Raw genomic sequence first — 21821 nt, forward strand, 5'->3', positions numbered from 1 at the left:
AGATTTTCATCACCCAAACACTAACATCAAAACCTGAGGCGGTCTCAGCCTGGGTCACTGAGCACACCCTGGTTAAAAGGGGAGAGGCGGAGTCCAACGATGTAGCTTAGCACAGGGTACCAGGCACAGCACGATAGATCAGGTGGCCTCAAACTCGCCTCTGAATGTAGAGCACGCTGTTGTACTAGCAAACATCCTGTCGTGCTTTTAAATTGATCCTAGCATGAAGGACGGTATCTATTGCCTGCCAAGCACTATGCTTTCTGACAGATCCAGTTGTAAGAAAGAAAACAGTAACGCAAACAGTATTTTGAAACACCAGATACAGCGTAAATAGAAGCACCGTTAGCTGTTGCCCCAACCTGTAGTGGTAGAAAGGGCACCTCCTCGCAAAAGCATTTCTCTTAACGCCAGAACGCACTACCTGTTCTCAAAGCAACACATTCACCTTAAAGAGATTTAATTTCAAGAGCCCTAATGAAATATGTTTAAGAAACCCCTAGAGGAATTCCAATTTTATTACCCTCACTTCATCTTCATTCCACCTTTGAAAGGAAGGTTAAGAATATTCTAGTTTTCAGGATTCAATTTTTGTGTAATACAAGCACACAGGGAGGCCAGGCAAAACACACTGACAAGAACTTCAGTTTTAAAGCCTTGTTTCCAAAATGGGATTGCAGCAAGCCCTATAAACCCTTACGTAGAACATTCACACCTTCAACAGTAAGAATCTGAAAAACAGCATTTACTTAGGACTGCTGTTGTATCTTGTATTCCATTAAATTCATGCAACGGGACTTTTGTTCAAGTGTGCCCAATTTGCCATGACTCCTCTAGAGGGGTTTGACACTGTATCTGATGTTTCTATATCTTGACTGTATTTGACTTCCTGCATAGAGCAAAACAAGTTGTTCTTTGGAATCATGCAAAAAAACACGTGCAACCCGGATGCTCTGACATTTGGCCTGTTCAGCCTAAGGAGCTGCAAACAGCACAAATGAAGCTTGTTTTACATCTTTTGAATACTGATTGTAGCATCACTCCTGAGACCATGAATTGATTTTGCATAGACTTTCTCCTTACACTTTATCATTATCACTTCATGGTATTACTTTCAATATCAATGAGCTGATATCTTGATCCTGCTTATGCCATTCACAAGTATAATTAGATGCAGCAATCATTGCTAACTTTACTTAATAGCAGTAATTTTTTTTTCCTCAAATTCAGCCTAAATGACTCCATCCTGAACGTATAATGACAAGCTGCGTTTTTAATCCATAAGAGAGGCCCATCCATCTTAAAGTACAAAACACAACTCAGCTGCAACCTGCACCTCCATTAAAGATTTATAAGGTACAGGGCTAGAACAACCATTCCAAACTATTACAGCGTGAAGTAGTACTACATTACTACATCCATAGGAGATGTGTCTTTTAAAAATAATCCATTGTCAGTCTTACAGATTCATAACTCAGCTGCGAAGGACTCATTTTCAAAAAACTGGGCATCCAGCAACTTCTGCTGGTATCCAAGCTGAACAGCAGCACGGCTTGTTGCTTTAAAAAGACAGACTGCTCATTTAATAACAGCAATACCAATCTAGAGGGGGACCTTCACACAGAGCACGCAGTTTAAGGGAGTGGGGTTTTTTTGTTTTTTGTTTTTTTAAAAAAAAACACAACCCCTTATTTCAGCATCTCCAGCCTGACTCCTGTAATTGGAACTTGTATATCCTTAAGCAGGACTTGGAAACCCTGTAAGCCCACATCTCCATTTAAAAGCAAGAATAAACTAATAACCTAACTGCTCAAAAATATGCAAAAGCTGTATTAAAAAGAGACCACATTTTATTATTGATCTGAAATGATAGCTTCTGGTGGGAGCTTGACAGACAACTTTTATACACAAATTACAAATCCCCCGAAAACACTGGTGCGTAATGGAAAGACTGACAGGCCATCAGCTATGACAGTGGGAACAGGGTTCTAACAACCAAAATAGGATTTTAAATGAACCACTGTAAAAAAAGTTATTTACCTTGGAGGATTGCAGCCCTGGAGTTGCACCCCTGATAGCTGTTCTCCACAGTGCAGTAGCCAATAACTACAAACAGAAACAATCAGCTTCTTAAGAGCCCAAGAGTTTGTTTATGCGATTGTCAGAAGGCAGCACAGTAAAAATTAGGTGAGAAGGAAACCAACATTAAGGACTTGACCCTATGTTGATATTCCTAAATATCCTTTGCTGGGCTTCGTAAGTGGTAGAATCAGGTCCTAGGGCACAAGACCCCAACATTACTTCTAAAATCATTTACTTTATTTTCTTCTGCAATATTAAGGAGTATTACTTTCTTCTGTGTGTAATCTTACACAATCTTAGCCAAACATCAAAGTCTCATGCTCCAAATGTGAGATTCTCTCATTTATAGCCCCACCGCCACAGCACTGGAAACCCATCACTGCAAAAATCACAGCCTCTCTTTTATTCTCTGACACTATCAGAAAGAAATCTCATCAAGAAAAAGTATGCCACCTAGCAGAGCCCTGCCAGAAATGAAGTTTCCCAGCAGAAGCCTTCAATCACTTTGTTCTCACTGATGCGTAATAACAAGAGACGCTACCTTAAAAACTGGCACCATGCCCTGGTTTTAAGATTGCCCACTCTGGGCCTCATACGAGCCCAAACTACCCTCCCTCAAATTTGCACTCCTAGCGCGAGTGGTGTTCGCTGAGGCCCATCCCAGGTTGGTGCTACGGGCTCCTCTCTCCCCTCACCGCCGCTAGCCCTGCTCCTTGCGCCCACGCCGCACTGGGATTAAAAGCGAGCAAGGCCACTGCGGCCACCGCGCTTGCGAGCAAATCGGCCACCTCATCGACCCCATGCACAGGGCAAGCAGGCGACCACAAGCCTGTTCCCATGACCAAATTGCCAGGGTCGCATAACTGGATTCCCAAATCACCTTTGGTTTTCCTGACACCACAGTACCCACATACTCTCGTACGGGACAAACATCAACGCACATGCTTCATTTGAAGAGTTTCTCCCAGCTAGTCTTCTTCCCCACAAAAAAAAAGAAAAGAAGAAAAAAAAGCAACTTCAAAGTTACCTTCCCTTTCTACCTCTAAAAAATTGCATTGTACCAATTTTCTCCCTGAATTTTCTATGCTGTTTTCCCATCTTTCTCCAACATAAGTCTGAGGTTCCATAGCCAGGGTGAGCTGGTTAAATCACTTTGACTTCAAAGAACTTGCTTTCACTCCGATTTAAATAACCTATTTTAATCCTGTTTTGCATTTGTACTTTCTAGAACTTTTCCAAAAGATATATATATCCTTCCTGGCTGGAAGACTGTGGTATTTTTTGCTCATTAGGAAGTTACTCTATAAGCATTTATTATTTTTACTTTATTATTACTTACAATTAAATTTTGAATATTCATCTTTTATGAAATTTCATATTCATTAGCTACAAAATGTTTTATAAATAGGACAAAATAATCTGGACAAATATTAAGTAAAACTAAAAAAAGCAGTATTTACAAACTCATTAAATAAAATCCTTTTAAATGTGTGGAATGAAAAAAAGTAAATTTATCAACATATTAGTATCTTAAACTAACACATTACAGGGAGACATTATCTGTATTTGGCGAGTTTGGCTGCAAACGCCCCTCAAGTCTCGGCAAGAACAGATGTAATTTTCATACCTGATTATTCACAGATCAAAAGAAAAACAAAGTTTTCCTGCTTTTGTAGTTTCTTGTCTTTGACTGGACAAGTCACTGAACTAGCTCTAGGAATAAACAAGAATGAAGAATATACTCCTGTCAAAATAGCTCTGCACTTCACCAGATTCTCAGAAGATACTTCCACCTACTCAGCAGCTTGGCTTTAAGTCTTGGAAGCAAATACATTCTTCTTGAATATTATAATTTAATTAAAATAGTTTTTAGATCATGATAAAGTTAAGGCCTGCATTTAGTACTTTCAGATGCAAACAACCCATACTTGTTCTTAACTCTCAATTTTAACCTATTTTGGCTTAAGCTTTCCAAAAATTTCTCCCTCTCCCCCTCACCCTTCTGCCCATGTTTTCCCACTTTGGCCTTTGCGTGTCCATGTTTCACAACACCCACACGCACAAGCACTTAGTATATGCCACCTCACCTTTCCTTCTCCCTCAGGAACACTAGAGACCAGGCTCTATTCACCAAGATACTTTAGCACGTGAATCATCTCCCTGTCTTTATTCACATGACAAGTGCTGAGGTAGATACCTGCAACAAACAAGTCCAAGCGATCCTCAGACTTCGAGGATACCTGCTCCTCCTTCTCCTGCCCCGATGCCAAGGATGCACTCTTCTGTCTGCCCTCCACCACAAGTCCTTCAGAGAAATACTAGAAGATCTCCGCTACCAACAGGAAAGCGGAAAGAAAAAATAACTTCTTCATTACAGGTAAGACTAGCAGGCCTTCTCCAGGACCTGGCCTCTCCACCAGCTCTTGTAATCACTACAACTAAAGGTCTTCAGTGCTTGGTGACAGCAATTTTAGGCTGCTTATTTACTGCTGATCTCCCAGAGCTCCCGAGATGATTCAAGCCTGCACACTACAGCTTATGGAGAAGTTAGCTGCTTTTTAGAACCCTTACGACTTTTCCACCTTTTACCTGGCTAAATCTCCATCGTTGGTTGGTCATAGTTCAGGACACGACTCAGATCTACCTATTTGTTTTTCTTTGTTAATTATACATCACAATATGTACTAAGTCATACCTCCATCCAAGCGCACTTCGCTAGACTAAAGACAGGGCAGTTTATCACTGGAGGACAGAAGGACACAGAGAAATTAAGCATCTTAAAACATTACATAGTAGTTTCAGGCACAACCAAAAAAACCCAAACAAGCAAACAAAATACCCACCCTCCCAGTGCAGGGCTTTAGCCTTCAGAGATGTATGTGCAGCCTGGTTGAAGAAAGTAAATACAGCAAGGGAAGAGACTCCAAACAGAAAAGCAGCAGTTGAAAAGGTCTGTGGTTCACATTATTTATGTTCACATTAACTAGATCCTAAAAGAAAGGGCACAGGATTCACAGCCACCCAACAAACTTTTACTTAAAGAAAATTATATGGAATTGGTCAGCATCTAAAGCTTTATTAAAAAGCTACAGCAGTCTGTCATTCCCCCAGAACAAGAACTGTTTTGCTAAAGGAATGCTCTAGCAAACTGTATTTCAGAGCAAATAGAGAGCAACACTAGCGTAACATTCTGCACAACTGGATGACACTAATATGCCGACCTCTCGGAGTGACATCATCCTTCCTTCTAAGTAGCCTGATGAGGAGTCATATGAGTTATTATTTTGAAGTGTAATATCAAAAGATTTGTTGTATTTTCCACATTACTCAAACAGGAAAATCAGGAAGATCCCACGCTGTGGGATTTACATTTTAGGACAATACTTATGTAAACGCTCATTTGGCACGCCTGAAATGAAACAAACCCTCCCACCAAAACCCATTGCCAGCAAAAGTAGCAATTTCCTTCTTAAAAGCAAAGGAGTAATGCACAAGAGGAGAGAGGCCCCCCAAATGATGACCCAGTGAGTCCCATTTGAGTACAGATGAGTTGAAAACACTGAGGAAAACTCAAAGATTTACAGGGCGAGAGTCTTTATGAGGTGATTTCAAGAGAACACAAGAAGTTCACAACGGCTTTAGCCTGTTAGGATTTCCGACACAGCTGAAGGATTTGGCCAGTACAAAAAGAGAGGGGAAAAAAAACACTTCCTAAAACAAGCCATGGGTATATCTGCCCCACAGTCAAAAGTGCGACTTTCAGGCATTATGATAATTCTAGCTGTTTTGAATAGCACCATTAAGGCGTACACAGCAGGCAAAGCTTCTGAAGGCCACATATGGGACCACAAATGCTTTTGTGAGCACTGAACTCCAGTGAAAGCCTATGGCCCTTACACCTGCACTGCTGCTAGTGTAGGTCCTGCAACAGCACTTTCCACTGCAGACCAGACATACCATAAACTTCAGTTACAAGATCACACCTGATAGCCCTATGTCCAAGTACAATTTCTATGGAGCACAACTCCAAAAGCCCAGGACTTCTCCCAAGAGAAGTATTTAAAGTATTTACTTCCCCAGAAACAAATAATGGAATGGAGAATAAGAGCAGCAATTCACGGGTTATACATTAGGTAACATGGTGCACACCACGAAATGGAGATCTGGAAAGTTTTTCCAATACAAAACGTAGAGAGTTATAGTACAGAGAGCTTCTCTGCTAGAACTTCAGAAGGCTTGCCAGTAAGTTCCTCTCAAACTTGAAGTGGCAATCTGTATAAATAAGAGAGCTGTTCAGAGTTTGTGACAATTAAAACTGGCATATCTGGCAACCTGAGTCTGCAGCCTTCAATCCTGAGAGGAGTCCCATTTTGTGGGTCTGCAATACCCACGGATTAGCAAGGAAAGCACCGACTGGGAACTGATATTCAGTAACTGCTCAAAAACAGTCACCATAGACCAACTTCTCCCCTCATACATGCATTAAAATTGCTACACTGTCTCATCACCACCACACAAGAAGGTCCATCCTATCAGCTACCATGCTATCTATCAGAGCAGGAGGATGTTCGGTGTTTTTCTGCCTGCAGGACACCACACTCTCGGGCAAGACATAACAGCTTGTCAAATTCCAGTTTTTCAGCTAGAAGCTCGGTTTCATCTCCTTGATATAAAACTCAGCATCCAAGACACTCCTGTAGTGACATATAACCATGTTCTTTACTTTCACACCGATTTATACATTCACAGGACACTCTCCACGACCAGTATTAGTTTCTCAGTGCAATCAACTAAGCATTTCTCACTGACGTTTTTCTTAGTAATTCTTATCTGGTAAAATAAGGGTGAAATCCTGTCTCATTACTTGTATGATTAGCCCAAAGTTACACAGTAAGACCCTTCTCATGATTAGTTATCATAGATATATGTTCAACAAAAGGAGCGAGGAAGTCTTTCTATGATCTCACCAGCCAGTACAGTTTTCCCATACTCCAATTTCATTATGTGCATATGATATGTATGTATATATACACACATACACATGTGTGGGTATATATAATATAAAATATATAAAGCAGCAATGGTAACATTTCTATTCCTATGAGCCTTTATTTTCATTCAAGTATTATATGGCCAAACATGAGCTGACAACAGCTCTTTAACAATTCTCACAGGCATTTGGATTTTTTTCCTTGGGTTTTCTTTTTGCAGTTTCTTTGCCATAACACTTTATTTGGTCCAGTAACATATTTACATTACAGTATAACCTGGAGATCCAATTCCATTACGTAAAACACAAATAAGCAGGAAAGACTCAATCCCACTCTGTTTGCGTGGACTTTCATTATATATGAGGCAAAAAAGGAGGAGAGCCCATTTGCTGTAAAGGCCACAATAAGCACTGGCAGACAGGCAGGTACACAAAGTTTGGAAGGAGAACCAGTGGGATTTTCCTGGCCAATATTTGCAAAAGACATTAAAACTCTAACCTCATTCTGAGTTTTTAAGAAAGACTCAAAAATGAAGGTTAGGCCCTTATAAATGAGCTGAGGAAAGTAAAGCCATTACTAAAGGCCATGTGGAAGAAATAACAGAAGTATTTCATTTAAGTGTTCATAATTTAAAACCCTTACCCCGCAAGGACTTTGGGGCATTCATCTGCTTGCTGAATAGTACAAGATCCAGTCCAGGTTATACACAAACTTGAATAACGTAAAAGAAGTTTTCATATCAAGAACTTCTGTCAAATGATCTCTATTGTTGCTCATAATATTGAGCCATCTCTATTCATTAGCCTAGTTAGAGTAGAAGGATTTCCTGATGCGAAGGCTTTTGGTTCAGGAAGCTACTGTAGCACTCTGTTGCCTAACATCAATTAATTTCAACTTCAAACTTCTATTTTGCAACATGTATGCTTTTCCAAAAAAGTAAATAAAGATGTGTCATGTAAAATTTGCATTAAGATGCAAATAAGCAAGTTAAAGCTGAAAAGCATGAAGAAAAAAAACAACTCTCCACGATTAAGAAAATAACTGACCACCAAGAAGCACAACACTGCACACCTACTAGACCATGGCAAGCAGCATGAAGTCATTTACTCAGAGAAGGGAGGTGTCTGACTCATAAGAGGGGAAAAAAAGCTACATACAAAGATCATTTGAGAGCCGTATGATCCCATGGGCTGGCAAAAGTGGAAAAAAAAAAAGAAGGGGAAAAAAAAGGAATATTTTGTTTGTATTCCAGAACACACGATGCATACTTTCTCGTTAAAAACCAGCCCGTGCGTGTGGTGCCTTCTGCCCCTTTTCCTCCAAGGGCATTTCAGACAATGGAGCCAACAGCTGGTCGCGCCCGTCCCCGGGCTCCGGGCAGCGAAATGCGGCCTTCCCTCGCAGCGCAGCGCAGACCCGGGGCACACAACAGGTTTCCAGCACGATGAGGGCTGGCGGCTGCAGCGCACGGCAAGCCAGGAGACCCCAGTGTAGCTCAGAGCCCCCTCCCGACCCACCCGGGGAGGGGGGTGTGGGTGTGCAGGGGGTCCCGACTGCCGGGGCGCTGCCCCCGGGGGCTGCCCACGGCGGCGGGGCCGGGGACAGCCGGGGGCAGCCGCGGCGCAGCCGCTCCCCGCCGCCGCCGCCGCCCCCCCGCTCTGCGGCGCCGCTTCCAGCCTCCCGCCGCCCCGCCGCCGCCGACTCACCGAGGCCGCTGATCTCCTGGCGGAGCCCGGCGCGGCTCCGCTCCTCCGCTATCGCCCGCAGCATCTGCTGCAAGGAGCGGTCCAGGTCGCCGTCCGCCTCCTCGTCCCGCGGCCCAGCCCGGCCGCAACTCTTGACAGAGGCCATGCTGGCGCCGCCGACAATGATCTCATGTCAGCCCGCCCCGGGGAGGCGGCCGCGGCACCCGGCGCTGCCGCCCCGCCACCAGCGCGGCCCTGCCGGCAGCGGGCGGCCGCGGCGCCTGCCGAGGCGGGGCCCCGCTTAAATCCGCCCCGCAAAGTTTCCCCGGCGCCGCGGACGCCGCCGCGCTGCACAGCGCGCTGGGCGGGGCCGGCCCGGCCCCGCGCCCGCGCCCGCCCTCAAGCGCGCCGCGCTCGCCGCTTCCTGCAGCACCGGCCGCGGGCCCCGGGCTCGCGGGCCCCGGGCACCCGGCCCCCGGGAGCCGCCCCCGCGCTGGGCCCTCCTCGCTGCTTCGGCTCGGCGTTTTGGTTACGCTCTGCCGCGTTAAACTGGGGGGTTATTACCCATAACGTGTCAGAGCCTAGCTACAAATCCGGATTGCGCAGGGCTAGTGCTGTGCCAGCGTGGGCAAGGGGTAATCCCCCCTGCCCAAACCTTTCAGGACAGGTGAAAAACTACAGGCAAAAGGCAGACAGAGCACCTGAATGTCTGCCAGTAGCACAGACAGCTAGATGTTTAGTCTATATTCCAGCTTACACCCACATGTTTAGCAGGATGGGTTAAACCACAACCAAATGCTCAAGATTACAGGCTCTTGATTAAACCTGCAGCAGGTGCGGCTGCTGGGGCAGCACACCTGGTAGCACCAGCACCTAGTGCCAGGCCACGTTCTCTTTTCTGAGTCTGAACAAAGGGCTGTAGCGTTCACCTCTCTGTGCTTCCGTTCATGATGTTGCAATTCAGGCCTCAGCTAGCAATTCAGGCCTCAGCTAGTTTTGCATTTGTTAGACATGTTGAAGTTTAAACCTGTGAGTAAGCTGGTATCTGTGAATAATCCCAGTTTAAATTGAGGCAGCACGTTCCATAAACCTGGAAGATCTTCCAGGCAGGAACAGCTGGGTTTTCTTGGCAATAGTTGGATATAAATTGAAAATACTTACACAGGCCTTTTGTGATTTGAACATGCTTGAGGCCTCACTCCTTGCTCCACAAACACACCTTAGGCGTATGGGATAGAAAAGAAAAACTTCTTACAGACTCTGGAAGCTATAAACAGAGCAAGAAAAAACAGAGTTGCCACATCAACAGCTTGCTCTGCCAAGCGCATCCGCAAGAACCCACAGCACTCACCCAGAATAAAAAGCCTTGCTTGTTCCCTCCTGCTCACACATACTGCTTTTCACCTGCTACTTGGCTTGGTCAGAAATATTCTTTTCCTGTGGAAACCAAGCAAGTTAAAGCAGAAAATGCAAAAAAGCGTTTCAGGTGGGTAAAGCCCACAGCCTCTGGCTCTTAGCAGCGGTGGGTCCAGGTTAGGCTCTCAGAAGACCTAGGCAAAGCTCTCTAGTCTATAACCCCATGAGGTCAAGCCAAAAGGTCAGAAAATCCAGCTGCAGGTGGCTCTGCAAGGATAACATAGCCAAGTGCTTGGCCATCATTCACAACAGCCCACAGAGTCCTGCTGGCCTTTGATCTAGGGTCTTTTGTTCACAGTAAGGCTTGATGGCCACTTTCTTCCTTTCCCTTCCTCCCACAGCTTCCTCTGTGACCCACAGACTTGCTCTGGACTCATGCCAACCCACCTGGAGCTCTCCTCTCTGCCCCACTGGCTGGTGCTGCACCCTCACACCAAATCCTCTAACCCAGCTGCCACTGCCTTCCTCCTTGTCTCTCCTCTGCTGGCTGAAACCGTGCAGAGGCAATACTAAGAGCCTGACCTCACGAAACGCCCAACAGGGTGACCTCTCTCTCAGCATTAGTGTGTCCTGCTAGTGAGGTGAACGGGGAACTGGTGAGCTAGCTGGTGGCGATAAGGCAGCTTTTGCTGCAGAGATTGGGCCCCAACCCCACTTGCTTCTGGTTGTGCACAGTAGCCATTCCTTCCTCAGACAGCTCACAATTTAAACATTTGCTAAGCCACAGATCAAGAGCAATATAACTATTTGCTCACTTCTTCTGAAGACCAAATCACCTTTTGCAAACAATTTGCTCAATATTTTTTGTGTATAATCTTATTTTATTCCCTCCTCAGTTCTTAAACGTATCAAAAGCCTGTTTTTTCTTCAATGAATTCTGTTTGCAACTTGGCAAGCCTTGAAGGGGGGATGGAAAGAGAAGAGAAAAGTGGGCAAAGGACTAAAGACTTGAGCTGGGCATCAGTTGAGACTTGGACTTTTTGCTAGTTCCTTATAAAAATTAACTTCACACTAAGCAAAGGGCTTAATAAGAAAGAAAAGCTTCCAAATGCTGATTGTTCTCCAAAATAAGCACACATGTACTCCGTGTTTCCAACCGCAGTTTCATGTCAACTTCTGACACAAATATGTTAACAATGAGATACTTGCCGAATACTACTTACAGTTATATATTGATTTCCCAATTATGGGGAGTATAGACAAGAACACTCTATATGGAAGTCCCATATGCTGAATTTGAAGTATGATAGAAACCTGAAGTCAACACAACATTTTGCTGGTAAAATAACTAATTTTACAAAGCAATGGGAAGTGTGGATGTAAAATTGACAGACTTAAGTATCACTTATGTTGTTAAATCTGTTAGTTCTGTTTCTTGGATTTGCAAGAATAATGCTTTGCAGTCACATGCAAATGCATGCTTTAGAGCTATCTTTTTTTGAATCCCATGGGTTTACAGAAGGGAAGAACAGCAGAAGACTGTCCTGTACTACCTTCAGGTTGTTCCTGGCATTGTCAAGATATGACACTTCAGACAGGAGGAAGGAATCTCTGCTGCCAGAGGAGTTAGTGGTCTCATTTACCTCATGCCATGCTGTACTAGCTAAGGCTCAGGCGTTTTCCACAATAGATTACTACTTGATTGCTATCTCAGTATCAAGTTAGAGGTACATGGAAATACTTACAATTTGTTGTCACCTTCCATGCTTCAGTCTTAGAAATCCTAGATGCAACATATGAATGCAGATATCCCTGCCATTGACAGCTCTAATTCTCCTCAGACATTTTCTCAGATTACCTTCCCACCTACACATCCTCCTTGTCCTCCTGCCTTACTCTTCTCAGCAGAGAGCCTCCCCACCTGGCACTGCTCAGTGGACAACCTTCCAGTCCTTTCTCCTGACCCTCCAGTAGTTAAGCCCCTCTTGTGACCCCTTAACACTTCACCCTACAGTTCCAACAATTCAGCTTAAAAGGAGGCAATTAAGCAAATCCTTCTGCTGTCCCATCCATGCCTTCTGTATAATGAAATGATATTCCTATCCCTAGCTTCAACTTCCTCTCGCTTCTACCAAAGCAGGCCCACAGACAACTCCTATGTTGTTTTTCATCTCATGGGCCTCCCTACCCAACAATACCTCCTAGCAGATCACAGGTAATTATCTCCTTCATAACTATCAGCTGTCTAACCACCTTGTTATTTCCTGTGTCCATCAATCACCATTAGGTACCATGCTATGTTTTGATCAGAAAGTGCAAGGATGAAGTCTGTTTTCTAAAAGAGGCCATTGACTAAGTATCCTTAGGATCAGTCGGAACCCTGAAATGCTAATTGATTTTGGTCATTAAAGATCCCATGATACATTTTAAAACAAGGAAGCCATCTGTCTAGCCAAACTCTGATTGGGGGAGAGGGGAATTGTATTCTCTCTTTACATATTGCTCCTAAAGGCCATTCTTCTTCACTGCTGCTTAGCACCATGCTATCGTTATAATGGCTATCAGGAGTCCTGTCCTAGCATGCATACTCTCACTGAACTCAATCATACACAAAATAATAAATTCTCTACTGTGCAAAGGGGGATGGATGTCAGGGCCCAGAGGGCACTAATAGGTCTTAATGTCCTTGACCAGCCTCACCTGAGGCCTCCCCCACACCCCACTGCCCAGGGACCCTGGAGCCGTATTTAAACTTGGCCTGGGGCCTCAGTCCCTGTCTGAGCCATGCTATAAGGGGGCTGGTTTCCAGTTCAGCTATAGCTCTGCCTGGCTGTGGGCCTTATTTATCCAGAACCCAACCTGCAGGCTGACTTCCCAGCTTGATCCTAGCCCTGCCTCAGCACTGTGGACCTGCCTGGCAATTATGGGGCTGCACCTGACCCTGCTGGCCCTGGACTTGACCCTGACCTGCAGGTTGACTTCATAGCTTTACCTTGGACCTGCTTTGTCACCACAAACTTGCCTGATGATCTGGACTTGGAGCTGCCCCCAGCTGCCCTGCTCCCTTTTGGGGCAGTGGGAGAGGCCCTGCTGCGCTCAGGGAGCCCCAGCTGCTACTGGCCCTCAGCCCTTAGGGAGCAGCTGGCCCATAGCGCATTCCGACAGTGCATCCCTGTACTCTTCTGTAGAAAGCACTTTGTGTCCTTGTGTGAGAAGAGATGGATATTGATCATCAAGATGGACAGGCCCAAAACTGCGGGTCAATGGATAGGCTGGATGTGTCACTTCAGCTTAGACTGTATGTTTTGTACAGCAGAAATCTAAAGCAAATGAGTGACAAAAAGCCCAAGTTCTCTTTAGATAACTAGCTGAATTATTGTGAAGTATGTGGAATTAGTTAGTAAAGGTCAAGTTTTGCTATATTTCTATAAATAACTTGTTCCAGTTTTGTGCAGTGTTGTATTTTTCTTACTACATTTATTTTAGTAGCCGCCAGTAGAGCAAGTCTGCAATGCATGTTAATAAGGCCACATGGTGTGTGAATACCTAACAGATTTGCAAGCTAGCAGATATGCATTTATTTAATGCATCCAAATGTACTTCCAGTGGATCAGCCCCAGTAATAAATGTCTTACAGTGCTGACCCTATAAAGGCTTGTGCACCTATTTATAGCCTGTCAGAGACCTGAATTACTTATGTGCTTCAAGCTACGCATGTACACACATTGCAGAAATAGAACTTTCCTTTCTAATTCTAAAGTTTTGGAAGTCCTTTTCCACACACTGAAAAACAATAAAGGTACTATGCATGCTTGTAATGTCTTTCTTTACCAATAATAAAGAATTCAGATTTACAACAGCCATATGAGGCAAATGAATGCTGTATCTGTTTTACAGATAGAGGCAATTAAATGCAGTTTCATTCATGAGAGATTAGGCAGTATAATTTACATATGTTAATCATAAATCAAAATATCTTCATCCTCAACAGTTTGCTCTTCTATACTGAAAGCATATTCATGGGTCAGTGGGCTGCCAGGTGAGTTTATATTCAGAGATTAACTCTGCAGTTTTAACATGATCGCCTTCCTTCTTAATTACCTGATGTCATTTTGATTTAGGAAACAGCAATTTTTGTCCTTCCATTATAAAATGTGTTAAGCTGGTCAGCTTGAAAGATAATTCAAAGTTATTTGGTAGAATTTTCCAGTGTGTTCAATGCAGGACTAATTCTGCTCCCAAAATTAAGCCTACAGTTAAGGTTTCTGAAAATGCTACCTTGTAGGATGTTGTTAGATTTTTTTTTTCTTCAGCTAAAGCTAGCCTTTATGATTACCCTCCTGAATGCACAACAGAGTACTTAAGGCCATGTATTTCCAAAGTCTGAGGTGCTCCACCCATTTAGCTTTCTTTTTCTCCTGTCCCTCTCCCCCCTGCCCATTTGCTGAATGGAAGATGGAGATGCTCACTTTTGTGTTGTGTGAGTAGAAACATGCATCCTGATCTCATTATGAATCGTTTTTAGTCCGGTTTGATCCCTCTCTTCTACAGCTAAAGCCACTGAGCCATCTGCACCTGAGTCTTTTCCTGTAGGTTGTTCCTGTGCTGTTCCTGAGAGTGCCATTATCTTAACAGGATAGAGATGCTAACCGTAGCCTTTGTGGTAACAGCCTCCTGGGCTTTATAAGCCACTTACAATATGAATACAGCTCAAATGAAGCAGTGATTCCATGTATCCAGGTACATCTCACTACTTATGAACCCTCCCCAAACCCGCCATCAGCTCTGTAAGTTTCTAGTCTCAGTAGGAATTCATTACATTTTTGGTTTACATGGCTGAGCTCTTGCCTAAGAGGAAACAGGGCAATCTCTTGGTAAAAGCAAAATGTGGGAAGGCAGCGTCTGCCAGCCTGAAGGTAGTTTTGTATTCATACGCCAGAACTTTGCTGAGAAAGCTGAACTAGCTGGGCAGTTGGCTTGGACAGCAGAGGTGGCCTAGCTAGGGCAACATGGAGCTTGCACAGGCCAGGGATCTGCTGAGAGGTCTGTCCAAAGCTGTGACAAATTCAGCATTGCTTTTTACCTGAGTGTTACTTGATGTTAGTGTATTGCCAAGCTCCCTGAAATGTTTACCTTCTGTTATTTCTGTCTCGTCTCTATGAATCTGTGCTGTCTTTTCTCTTAGCCTATATGCTTATTTTCTGCAGGCTTTGAGTGCATAGGCTGTGATAGAGACAGAAGCGATGCTGTCTGCCTCTTGGGGACACCAAGTCTGGTTAAAGACAATTGGTGGTCTGCGATGGTTAAGCAAGATGAGCCAGAGCTGTGAACTGATCTAGTGTAACACCATGCCATACTTACCAGTTACTGATGCTGGGCTTTATGTGCTAGCTATCCACATCTAAGGATATTGAAGGGCTATGCAAGATCTGTATTTGTAACTACAGAGAACAGGTGAGGGAATGCACCCTCCGTAAGTTCACAGACAGTACAAAACTTGGAGGAGTGGCTGATACACCAGAGGGTTGCTCTGCTATTCAGAGAGACCTCGACAGGCTGGAGAAATGGGCAGAAAAGAACCTCATGATGTTCAACTAAAGGAAGTGCAAAGTCCTGCACCGGGAAAGGAATGACCTCAGGCATCAGTACAAGCTGAGGGCTGACCTGCTGGAGAGCAGCTTTGCAGAGAAGGGCCTGGGGGTCCCGATGGACACGTTAACCATGAGCCAGCAATGTGCCCTTGTGGCCAAGAAGGCCAGTGGTATCCTGGGCTGCATTAGGCTGAATGTTACCAGCAGGTAGAAGGAGGTGATCCTCCCCCTCGACTCAGCCCTGGTGAGGCCATACCTGGAGTGTTGTGTCCAGCATTGAGCACAGCAGTAGAAGAATGGCATGGACATACTGGCGTGAGTCCAGCGAAGGGCCACAAAGATGATCAAGGGACCAGAGCATCTGTCATATGAGGTGAGGCTGAGAAGCTGGAACTGTTTAGCCTGGAGGAGAGAAAGCTCAGGGGGGATCTTATCAGTGTGTATAAACACCTGATGGGAGTGTGTAAAGAAGACAGAGCCAGACCCTTCTCAGTGGTGCCCAGTGACAGGACGAGAGGCAACAGGCACAAACTGAAACACAGGACGTTCCATCGGAACATAAGGAAAAACTTTTTTACTGTGAGGGTGGTTGAACACTGGAAGAGGTAGCCCGGAGAGGCTGCATAGTCTCCATCCTTGGAGATATTCAAAAGCCATCTAGACAGGGTTCTGTGCAATGTGCTCTAGGTGACCCTGCTTGAGCAGGGGGGTTCAACTAGATGCTCTCCAGAGGTCCAACATAATTGAATGATTCCAGTCCCAACTATTCTGCAATTCTGTTTCAAGTCTCCCTCAAGGAGAAAGTTAGTTAAATCCTAACAGCCATTAGCAGATGATATAAAAGAAATGCCATGTTTAGAAAAGTGATCAAATTATGCACAGACGGCTTTATAGAGAATGTAAATTATCTAAATTATCTATCATCTAAATTATGATGATACTGAAATTTGGAAAAAGCATTTAAAAAACTTTGGAATTTATTTGTGTACATTTTTGGAAAAGTAGGAGGAAAATTAAGTTTTAGAATGAGTAACAGAGAAAAATGAGTAATACGTGCAACTAGTAAAATGATTGGGTCTTTAATTTTGTTTTTGCACATCCTTAACAGGAATTTTTAAAAGCTTACTATTAGGTAATAAAACAGTATGTTAATTTTACTATTTTTATTTTGATTATACTGTATTTTATATAGCGTTAACACTTCAATATTAATTTAAAGAAATATTATTTCTAGTATTTTAATTTAAATAACTGAGACAAAGTAAGAAAGACAACTTGCAAATGGAGAGCAAAAGCAATCATGCTCTAGAAAAGGAGATCTTCTTTTACAACCTGGGCTGCTCTTAAAAGTGTCCTAAGCAGCAGCTCTAGGCAAAGAATGCATTCAGTACAGTGGATCCTCCCTGGGTTCATATTTAAGTAAACATTCAGAATCATTCAATTACATTCAAGATCATTCAGGTAATTTTCTACATCCTACCTTCAGGGCAAAGTTTTTTTCTCCAGATCCCTCAGCTGGATTCTGCTCAAACTCTCTTCTTTCATTAACATCTAGTCAGGGCACTTCCTCACCTTCACAAAACATTCTCATACTCAAAGAATACATGTATTGGGGCAATCAAGTTTCAAGCTAGAGAAATTCTCTCCTGCTTAGAGAATAAGGAATGTCTTATTGCCAGGAGACTGCATGTGACCCAAAAGATCTTGGGTGAAATTTGGCCTTATTAAGTCAAGTTTGAAGAAGCAAGATGCCGATAGGTGTCAATGAAGTCAGGACTTCATCCTGTGATTTTAAAGTCATTTAATATTTTAATTTCTGTATCCCTCTGTGGAACATGGATAGTTAGCATGTCTTTTACAAAGGCATTAAGTCATTTATGTGTTCAGTGAGCTCAAAATCTCTGATAATTTTGTGATGGAGAGTTTGTGTTCAAGTTCATAAATAAAGCAAAATATGAAGGCTCAAGGTATTATTTATGCCTCAATGAAAAGCTTATGGAATGGTGCCTTTTCTCTCAAAAATCAGAACAGTGCTCTTAATTTTGGCCAAAAGGAACAGGGAGGAAACTTGTGGAAAAAGTCATTAGGAATTTTCTTTTGAAAATAGGACTTCAACTGTTATGGCAGTTGGGTGTTTTTGAATATTTTATTCAAGATGACATGGTGCATTTTGTCCAAATTAGCACTTAAATTTAGATACCAAGATATTAAGCCCACTCAGTTGTCTACACGCGATCTTCCCTTCCCACCAGTGCCACCAATCCACCGGCTGTGAACTGTGACAATGAAATTAGCCAACGTAGCTCTAGCCTTAGGCTATGAAGATGGTCTCAATCATTGTTATTCATGCTGGCCTGTACAGCATTTACTATTAGCACCTACAGTGATGATCACTTCTGAGACCTCTTAGCAGCACTCCTTTTAATAAATGTTTTTATAAATCATGGGATCTGCTATCCCTGGAGATACTTACTAGTATTAGAAATTATACCTGTACGTATTTCTTGAACTGGTATCCATCTAGACAGTTTGCAATAACACAAAATTTATGATCATTTTAAATCATCCTAATTTTATTTCATCCAGTTTAATTATAAACAACTACCTCCTAAGTTTTAGACTATGTATTTTTTCTGTAACATGAAAGTCACATATTGTGCTTCTAGTGTATAATATGGTAGTGTATTTTATGTGCAGTAATGCCTGACAAATTGTGCTTTGTATTATTTAATTTATTCATCTGTACCTCCATCAAACTGAATGTATATTTTAATACACTAAAGCAAGTCCAGCCTCAAGAGATTAAACATAAGAAAACAGATAAACAATTAAGACTTAAATCCTGGTAATGCCTGGATGCTTCAGGTAGGCTTAGGACTTAATTAATTCAAGCAGAGTACACACATGGAAAAAACAGTCCTTACTATAAAGAGTATGTGTTAAAAATAGACAAAACTGGTAAAGGGTGAGACAGGAAACAGAGGCACAGGGAAGGACAGTGACTTTCAAGGTCAGGGAAAATCCAGATCCAAGAACCCACTTCTCCAGAAGGCCAGGACCTCTCAGACCAATACTTTCCTGAACATGTTTCTCTTTACTGATATCATGCTTTAGTCTTTAAATTCTTACCTAGTCAAACCTCTAAGTGATGTAATTCCATTTTTTATAAGAACACAAAAAATGGTATGCCACTTAAACTATTACATTAGTCTAGGTTACTTTAGTCTAATATCTTGCCTCAGTGGTCAGCACCAAATCCTTCAGATGAAAATACAGGCAGCCTTATATTGGATTCTTGATGGCACAAATTGCCCATCAGTTTGTGATTACCTTGTTCTCTGAGGCAGAGAGATAATTTATTTTGTTGTAAAAATTATATTATTTTGAAATTCAAGTAATGACTACAGAAGAAACCTAGGCTAAACTAAAATTAGCCTTTATGAAGACATCCTGCATAGTGATAGGAATCTGAAGAATAGCACACATACTTAAGCCCAGACCTAAGTTACTTAGACATGCAATTTATAATGAAATCAGTGACAATGAAGGACACAAGTTTCTTGAAAGAGCTAGAACACAGCAGATTGGGTGGCAAACAAAGCATAAGGACTCCTAGATTCTGCCATGTGTCTGCTCATCATAGTGAAAAAGGTGTTCAGTGCTACCTACCTTTTTTTGGGAGCTCTGGATTCCTCATCCATGTACGAGCCAGAGAAGTGTGTAGTGCTACTAATTGAATACTTCATTAATAGTCCCTGGCGTTTTAAAATTCTCAGCAAAAGCAGGCTATCAAGAGAACAGAGACATTAAAACAAATGTTTCTGCACTTGGCACAAGCACAATCAGAAACTCACTTGAACTAGATATGAGTGATCTGTTCTCATCTATTTGTTAACTTTGCTCTTTTCACAGCCTATTGATAGGAACAGATCTAAGCTAAGTTCCCAAGGATTTCCCATCATTCTAATATTTAATGCTGGGACAACACTAAGCTCAAATTTTCTGAAACAGGTCTTCTTTAGGTATGCTACATACACAGCCAAACTTCTCAGTGGAGTCAATAGAAGAGTGGAACTAATGCTTTCAGGATCTATTAGAACATCTGCTTTTCAACATTTTCATATTCAATAAATGTCTAGACTGCTATAAAAATGTCATTATAAATCATGAAAATTATGGAATAATGAAATTCATGGCTGGCTTTTATCTTTGTCACCTTTCTTTGTCTACTGATATTCGAAGGGGAAACCTATAGGAAAGTGCCTTTAAATATCAAGATAGCATCTTCAGTCTTGTTTCTTCCCCTTCCTCCTCTCACTCCCTGTGCTTCTCTCAAGCTCTCGTTGCAATCAATCATTCTTATGATCTCCATTTTACTCCTTTCGCCCTGTCATTTCCTTTTACCCTATGGTAATATTGCTCCCTCTTTTGAAAGCCACATGCTTCGAACTCCTCAAAACCCATATCCTGCATAGTTTTTTGCTCTCCATGCCACTTGTTCTCTTCTCACTCCCCCTTCTTGAACTCAGTTGTCTCAGGTCCCTTTGCCCTTAGGCCCCAGTTCTGCATATGCTTACACAGATCCTTAACTTTAATCATGAGGATTTAAACAATGACGAAGCTGAAGTGACAAGTCCTGAATAATATCATGTTATTTCATTTACTTGTGGTGTGAATCACCATGCTCAGTTGGTTGGTAAACTTCATGTTCACTACTAGGAGGCTTTGATAGGGAGGGATGAAGGCTGAAATTGGAAGGATCCGTAATTAATGACATTTGCTGATCAAGCAGAGAGTTTGCTGCTCCTTTATTTGTTCACCTTCCTATTCCATAGTCATAGACTTAAAGATACACAGAGGTTTAGGACCGAAAGGGCCAATAGCTCATCTTGTTTAATTGTCTGTACATCACAGGCCATAATGCTTCATGCAGTAAACCCTGCATTAAGTTCAGTAACACCAGAGAAGGAAGTGTGCCATTTCAATAGGATCTTTATTTTAGAAAAAGCATGTGGATATAAGCGTAAGATCTGAACATGCAACCTCTTATCCAAGGGTCCACCAGTATGAACTGTAGTGAAATTAGTTCAGTTTTTCTTTTTTCTTTAGGCATATTGGTAGTTTATACAACCAAAAAGTTATTTAAAACACAGTAGAGCTTCTTTCTGTGGTTGAGCATTATGGTATCACTTCTGAAGGGTCTATACAGTTTCTTCCTCCACTGTTTAGAAATGGTCTCCTGTTAAAGGCAATTTATATACACAAAGAAAATCTTTACTGGGCTCGTGGCCTCATTCCACTGTCATAATGTATAAAGAATGCTCCAAAGGGCATTTTGGAGGGATTGTGTGGCTTACAGAAAAAAAGGGTTTTTTTTATTGTTTATAGACAAGATTACTCTCAGCTGTAAGGGATCTGGCTCACATCAGGAGTAAAGAGCTAAAAGGTGAAGAAATGAGGTGTCCAGGGCTCCCCTTTGATGTGAGTTGCACATTGTTCTCTGGCCAGTCGTATGTTTCCACACTGCCCAAGGGAATGCTGGGCTTGAAGGAATTATCCTATCCTATGAATTTTATGTCAAGATTTTTGCCAGGATTAATGGCAAAAGCAAAATGATTACAGATTAAGCTGTCAGAGATGAGATGCCCTGCTTCTCTGCAGTCCTGACTGTTGTGAAAGTTTGACAGCTTGCGTCCACCTCGGCCTGCTGCTTGCTAGCACTGAGAAGCCAGACTGATGCCAGGCTCAGGCACTCAGAGCACGAAGAGAGGGTATAGATTTTCAGAAGTCAGATGTCTAAGGCCTTTCGTGGTTGCGGGGTTTCCTCTCAGCATAGCACTCCTGCATGCAGTGTTGTCCTTCCTTAGCAAAATATTTTAGACAAAGAAAAGTGCTCCCCAGACCAGCTTAAAAGGCAGAGACAGCTGTTAGATTTAGGGAGCATATTATGTGCTTCTCTTGGGCAGAAGGGCTATGGGATTTCTTTTCCTAATGCTGTGTAACAGAAAAACAAGCAGTTAGGTAGCTTCAGGAGGTGAGATGCCTCTTTTCTCTGGAAAAAATGCTTTTCTTAGCACATTTAACATAAACAAGCTGAAGAACATCAGTTTGAATTT

The 21821-nt window shown here is 42.7% G+C and overlaps 1 protein-coding gene across 3 annotated transcripts in view; it reads right to left on the reverse strand.

The window, feature by feature from the left end:
* The window catches only part of KIAA0930 (KIAA0930 ortholog), a 92279-nt gene extending 83122 nt beyond the window's left edge, over positions 1-9157 (reverse strand). For all 3 annotated transcript variants that reach the window (XR_003261318.2, XM_026114096.2, XM_026114095.2), the window contains exon 1: positions 8780-9157. Coding sequence is in view for 2 of the 3 variants with exons in the window: in XM_026114096.2 (XP_025969881.1) it covers positions 8780-8924 (145 nt within the window). In the remaining variant the exon portion in view is untranslated. The remainder of the gene's footprint in view (positions 1-8779) is intronic.
* Between the last annotated feature and the right edge of the window lie 12664 nt (positions 9158-21821).

This window comes from Dromaius novaehollandiae, chromosome 1 (genome assembly GCF_036370855.1).
Source record: "Dromaius novaehollandiae isolate bDroNov1 chromosome 1, bDroNov1.hap1, whole genome shotgun sequence".
Taxonomy (NCBI): Eukaryota; Metazoa; Chordata; class Aves; order Casuariiformes; family Dromaiidae; genus Dromaius; species Dromaius novaehollandiae.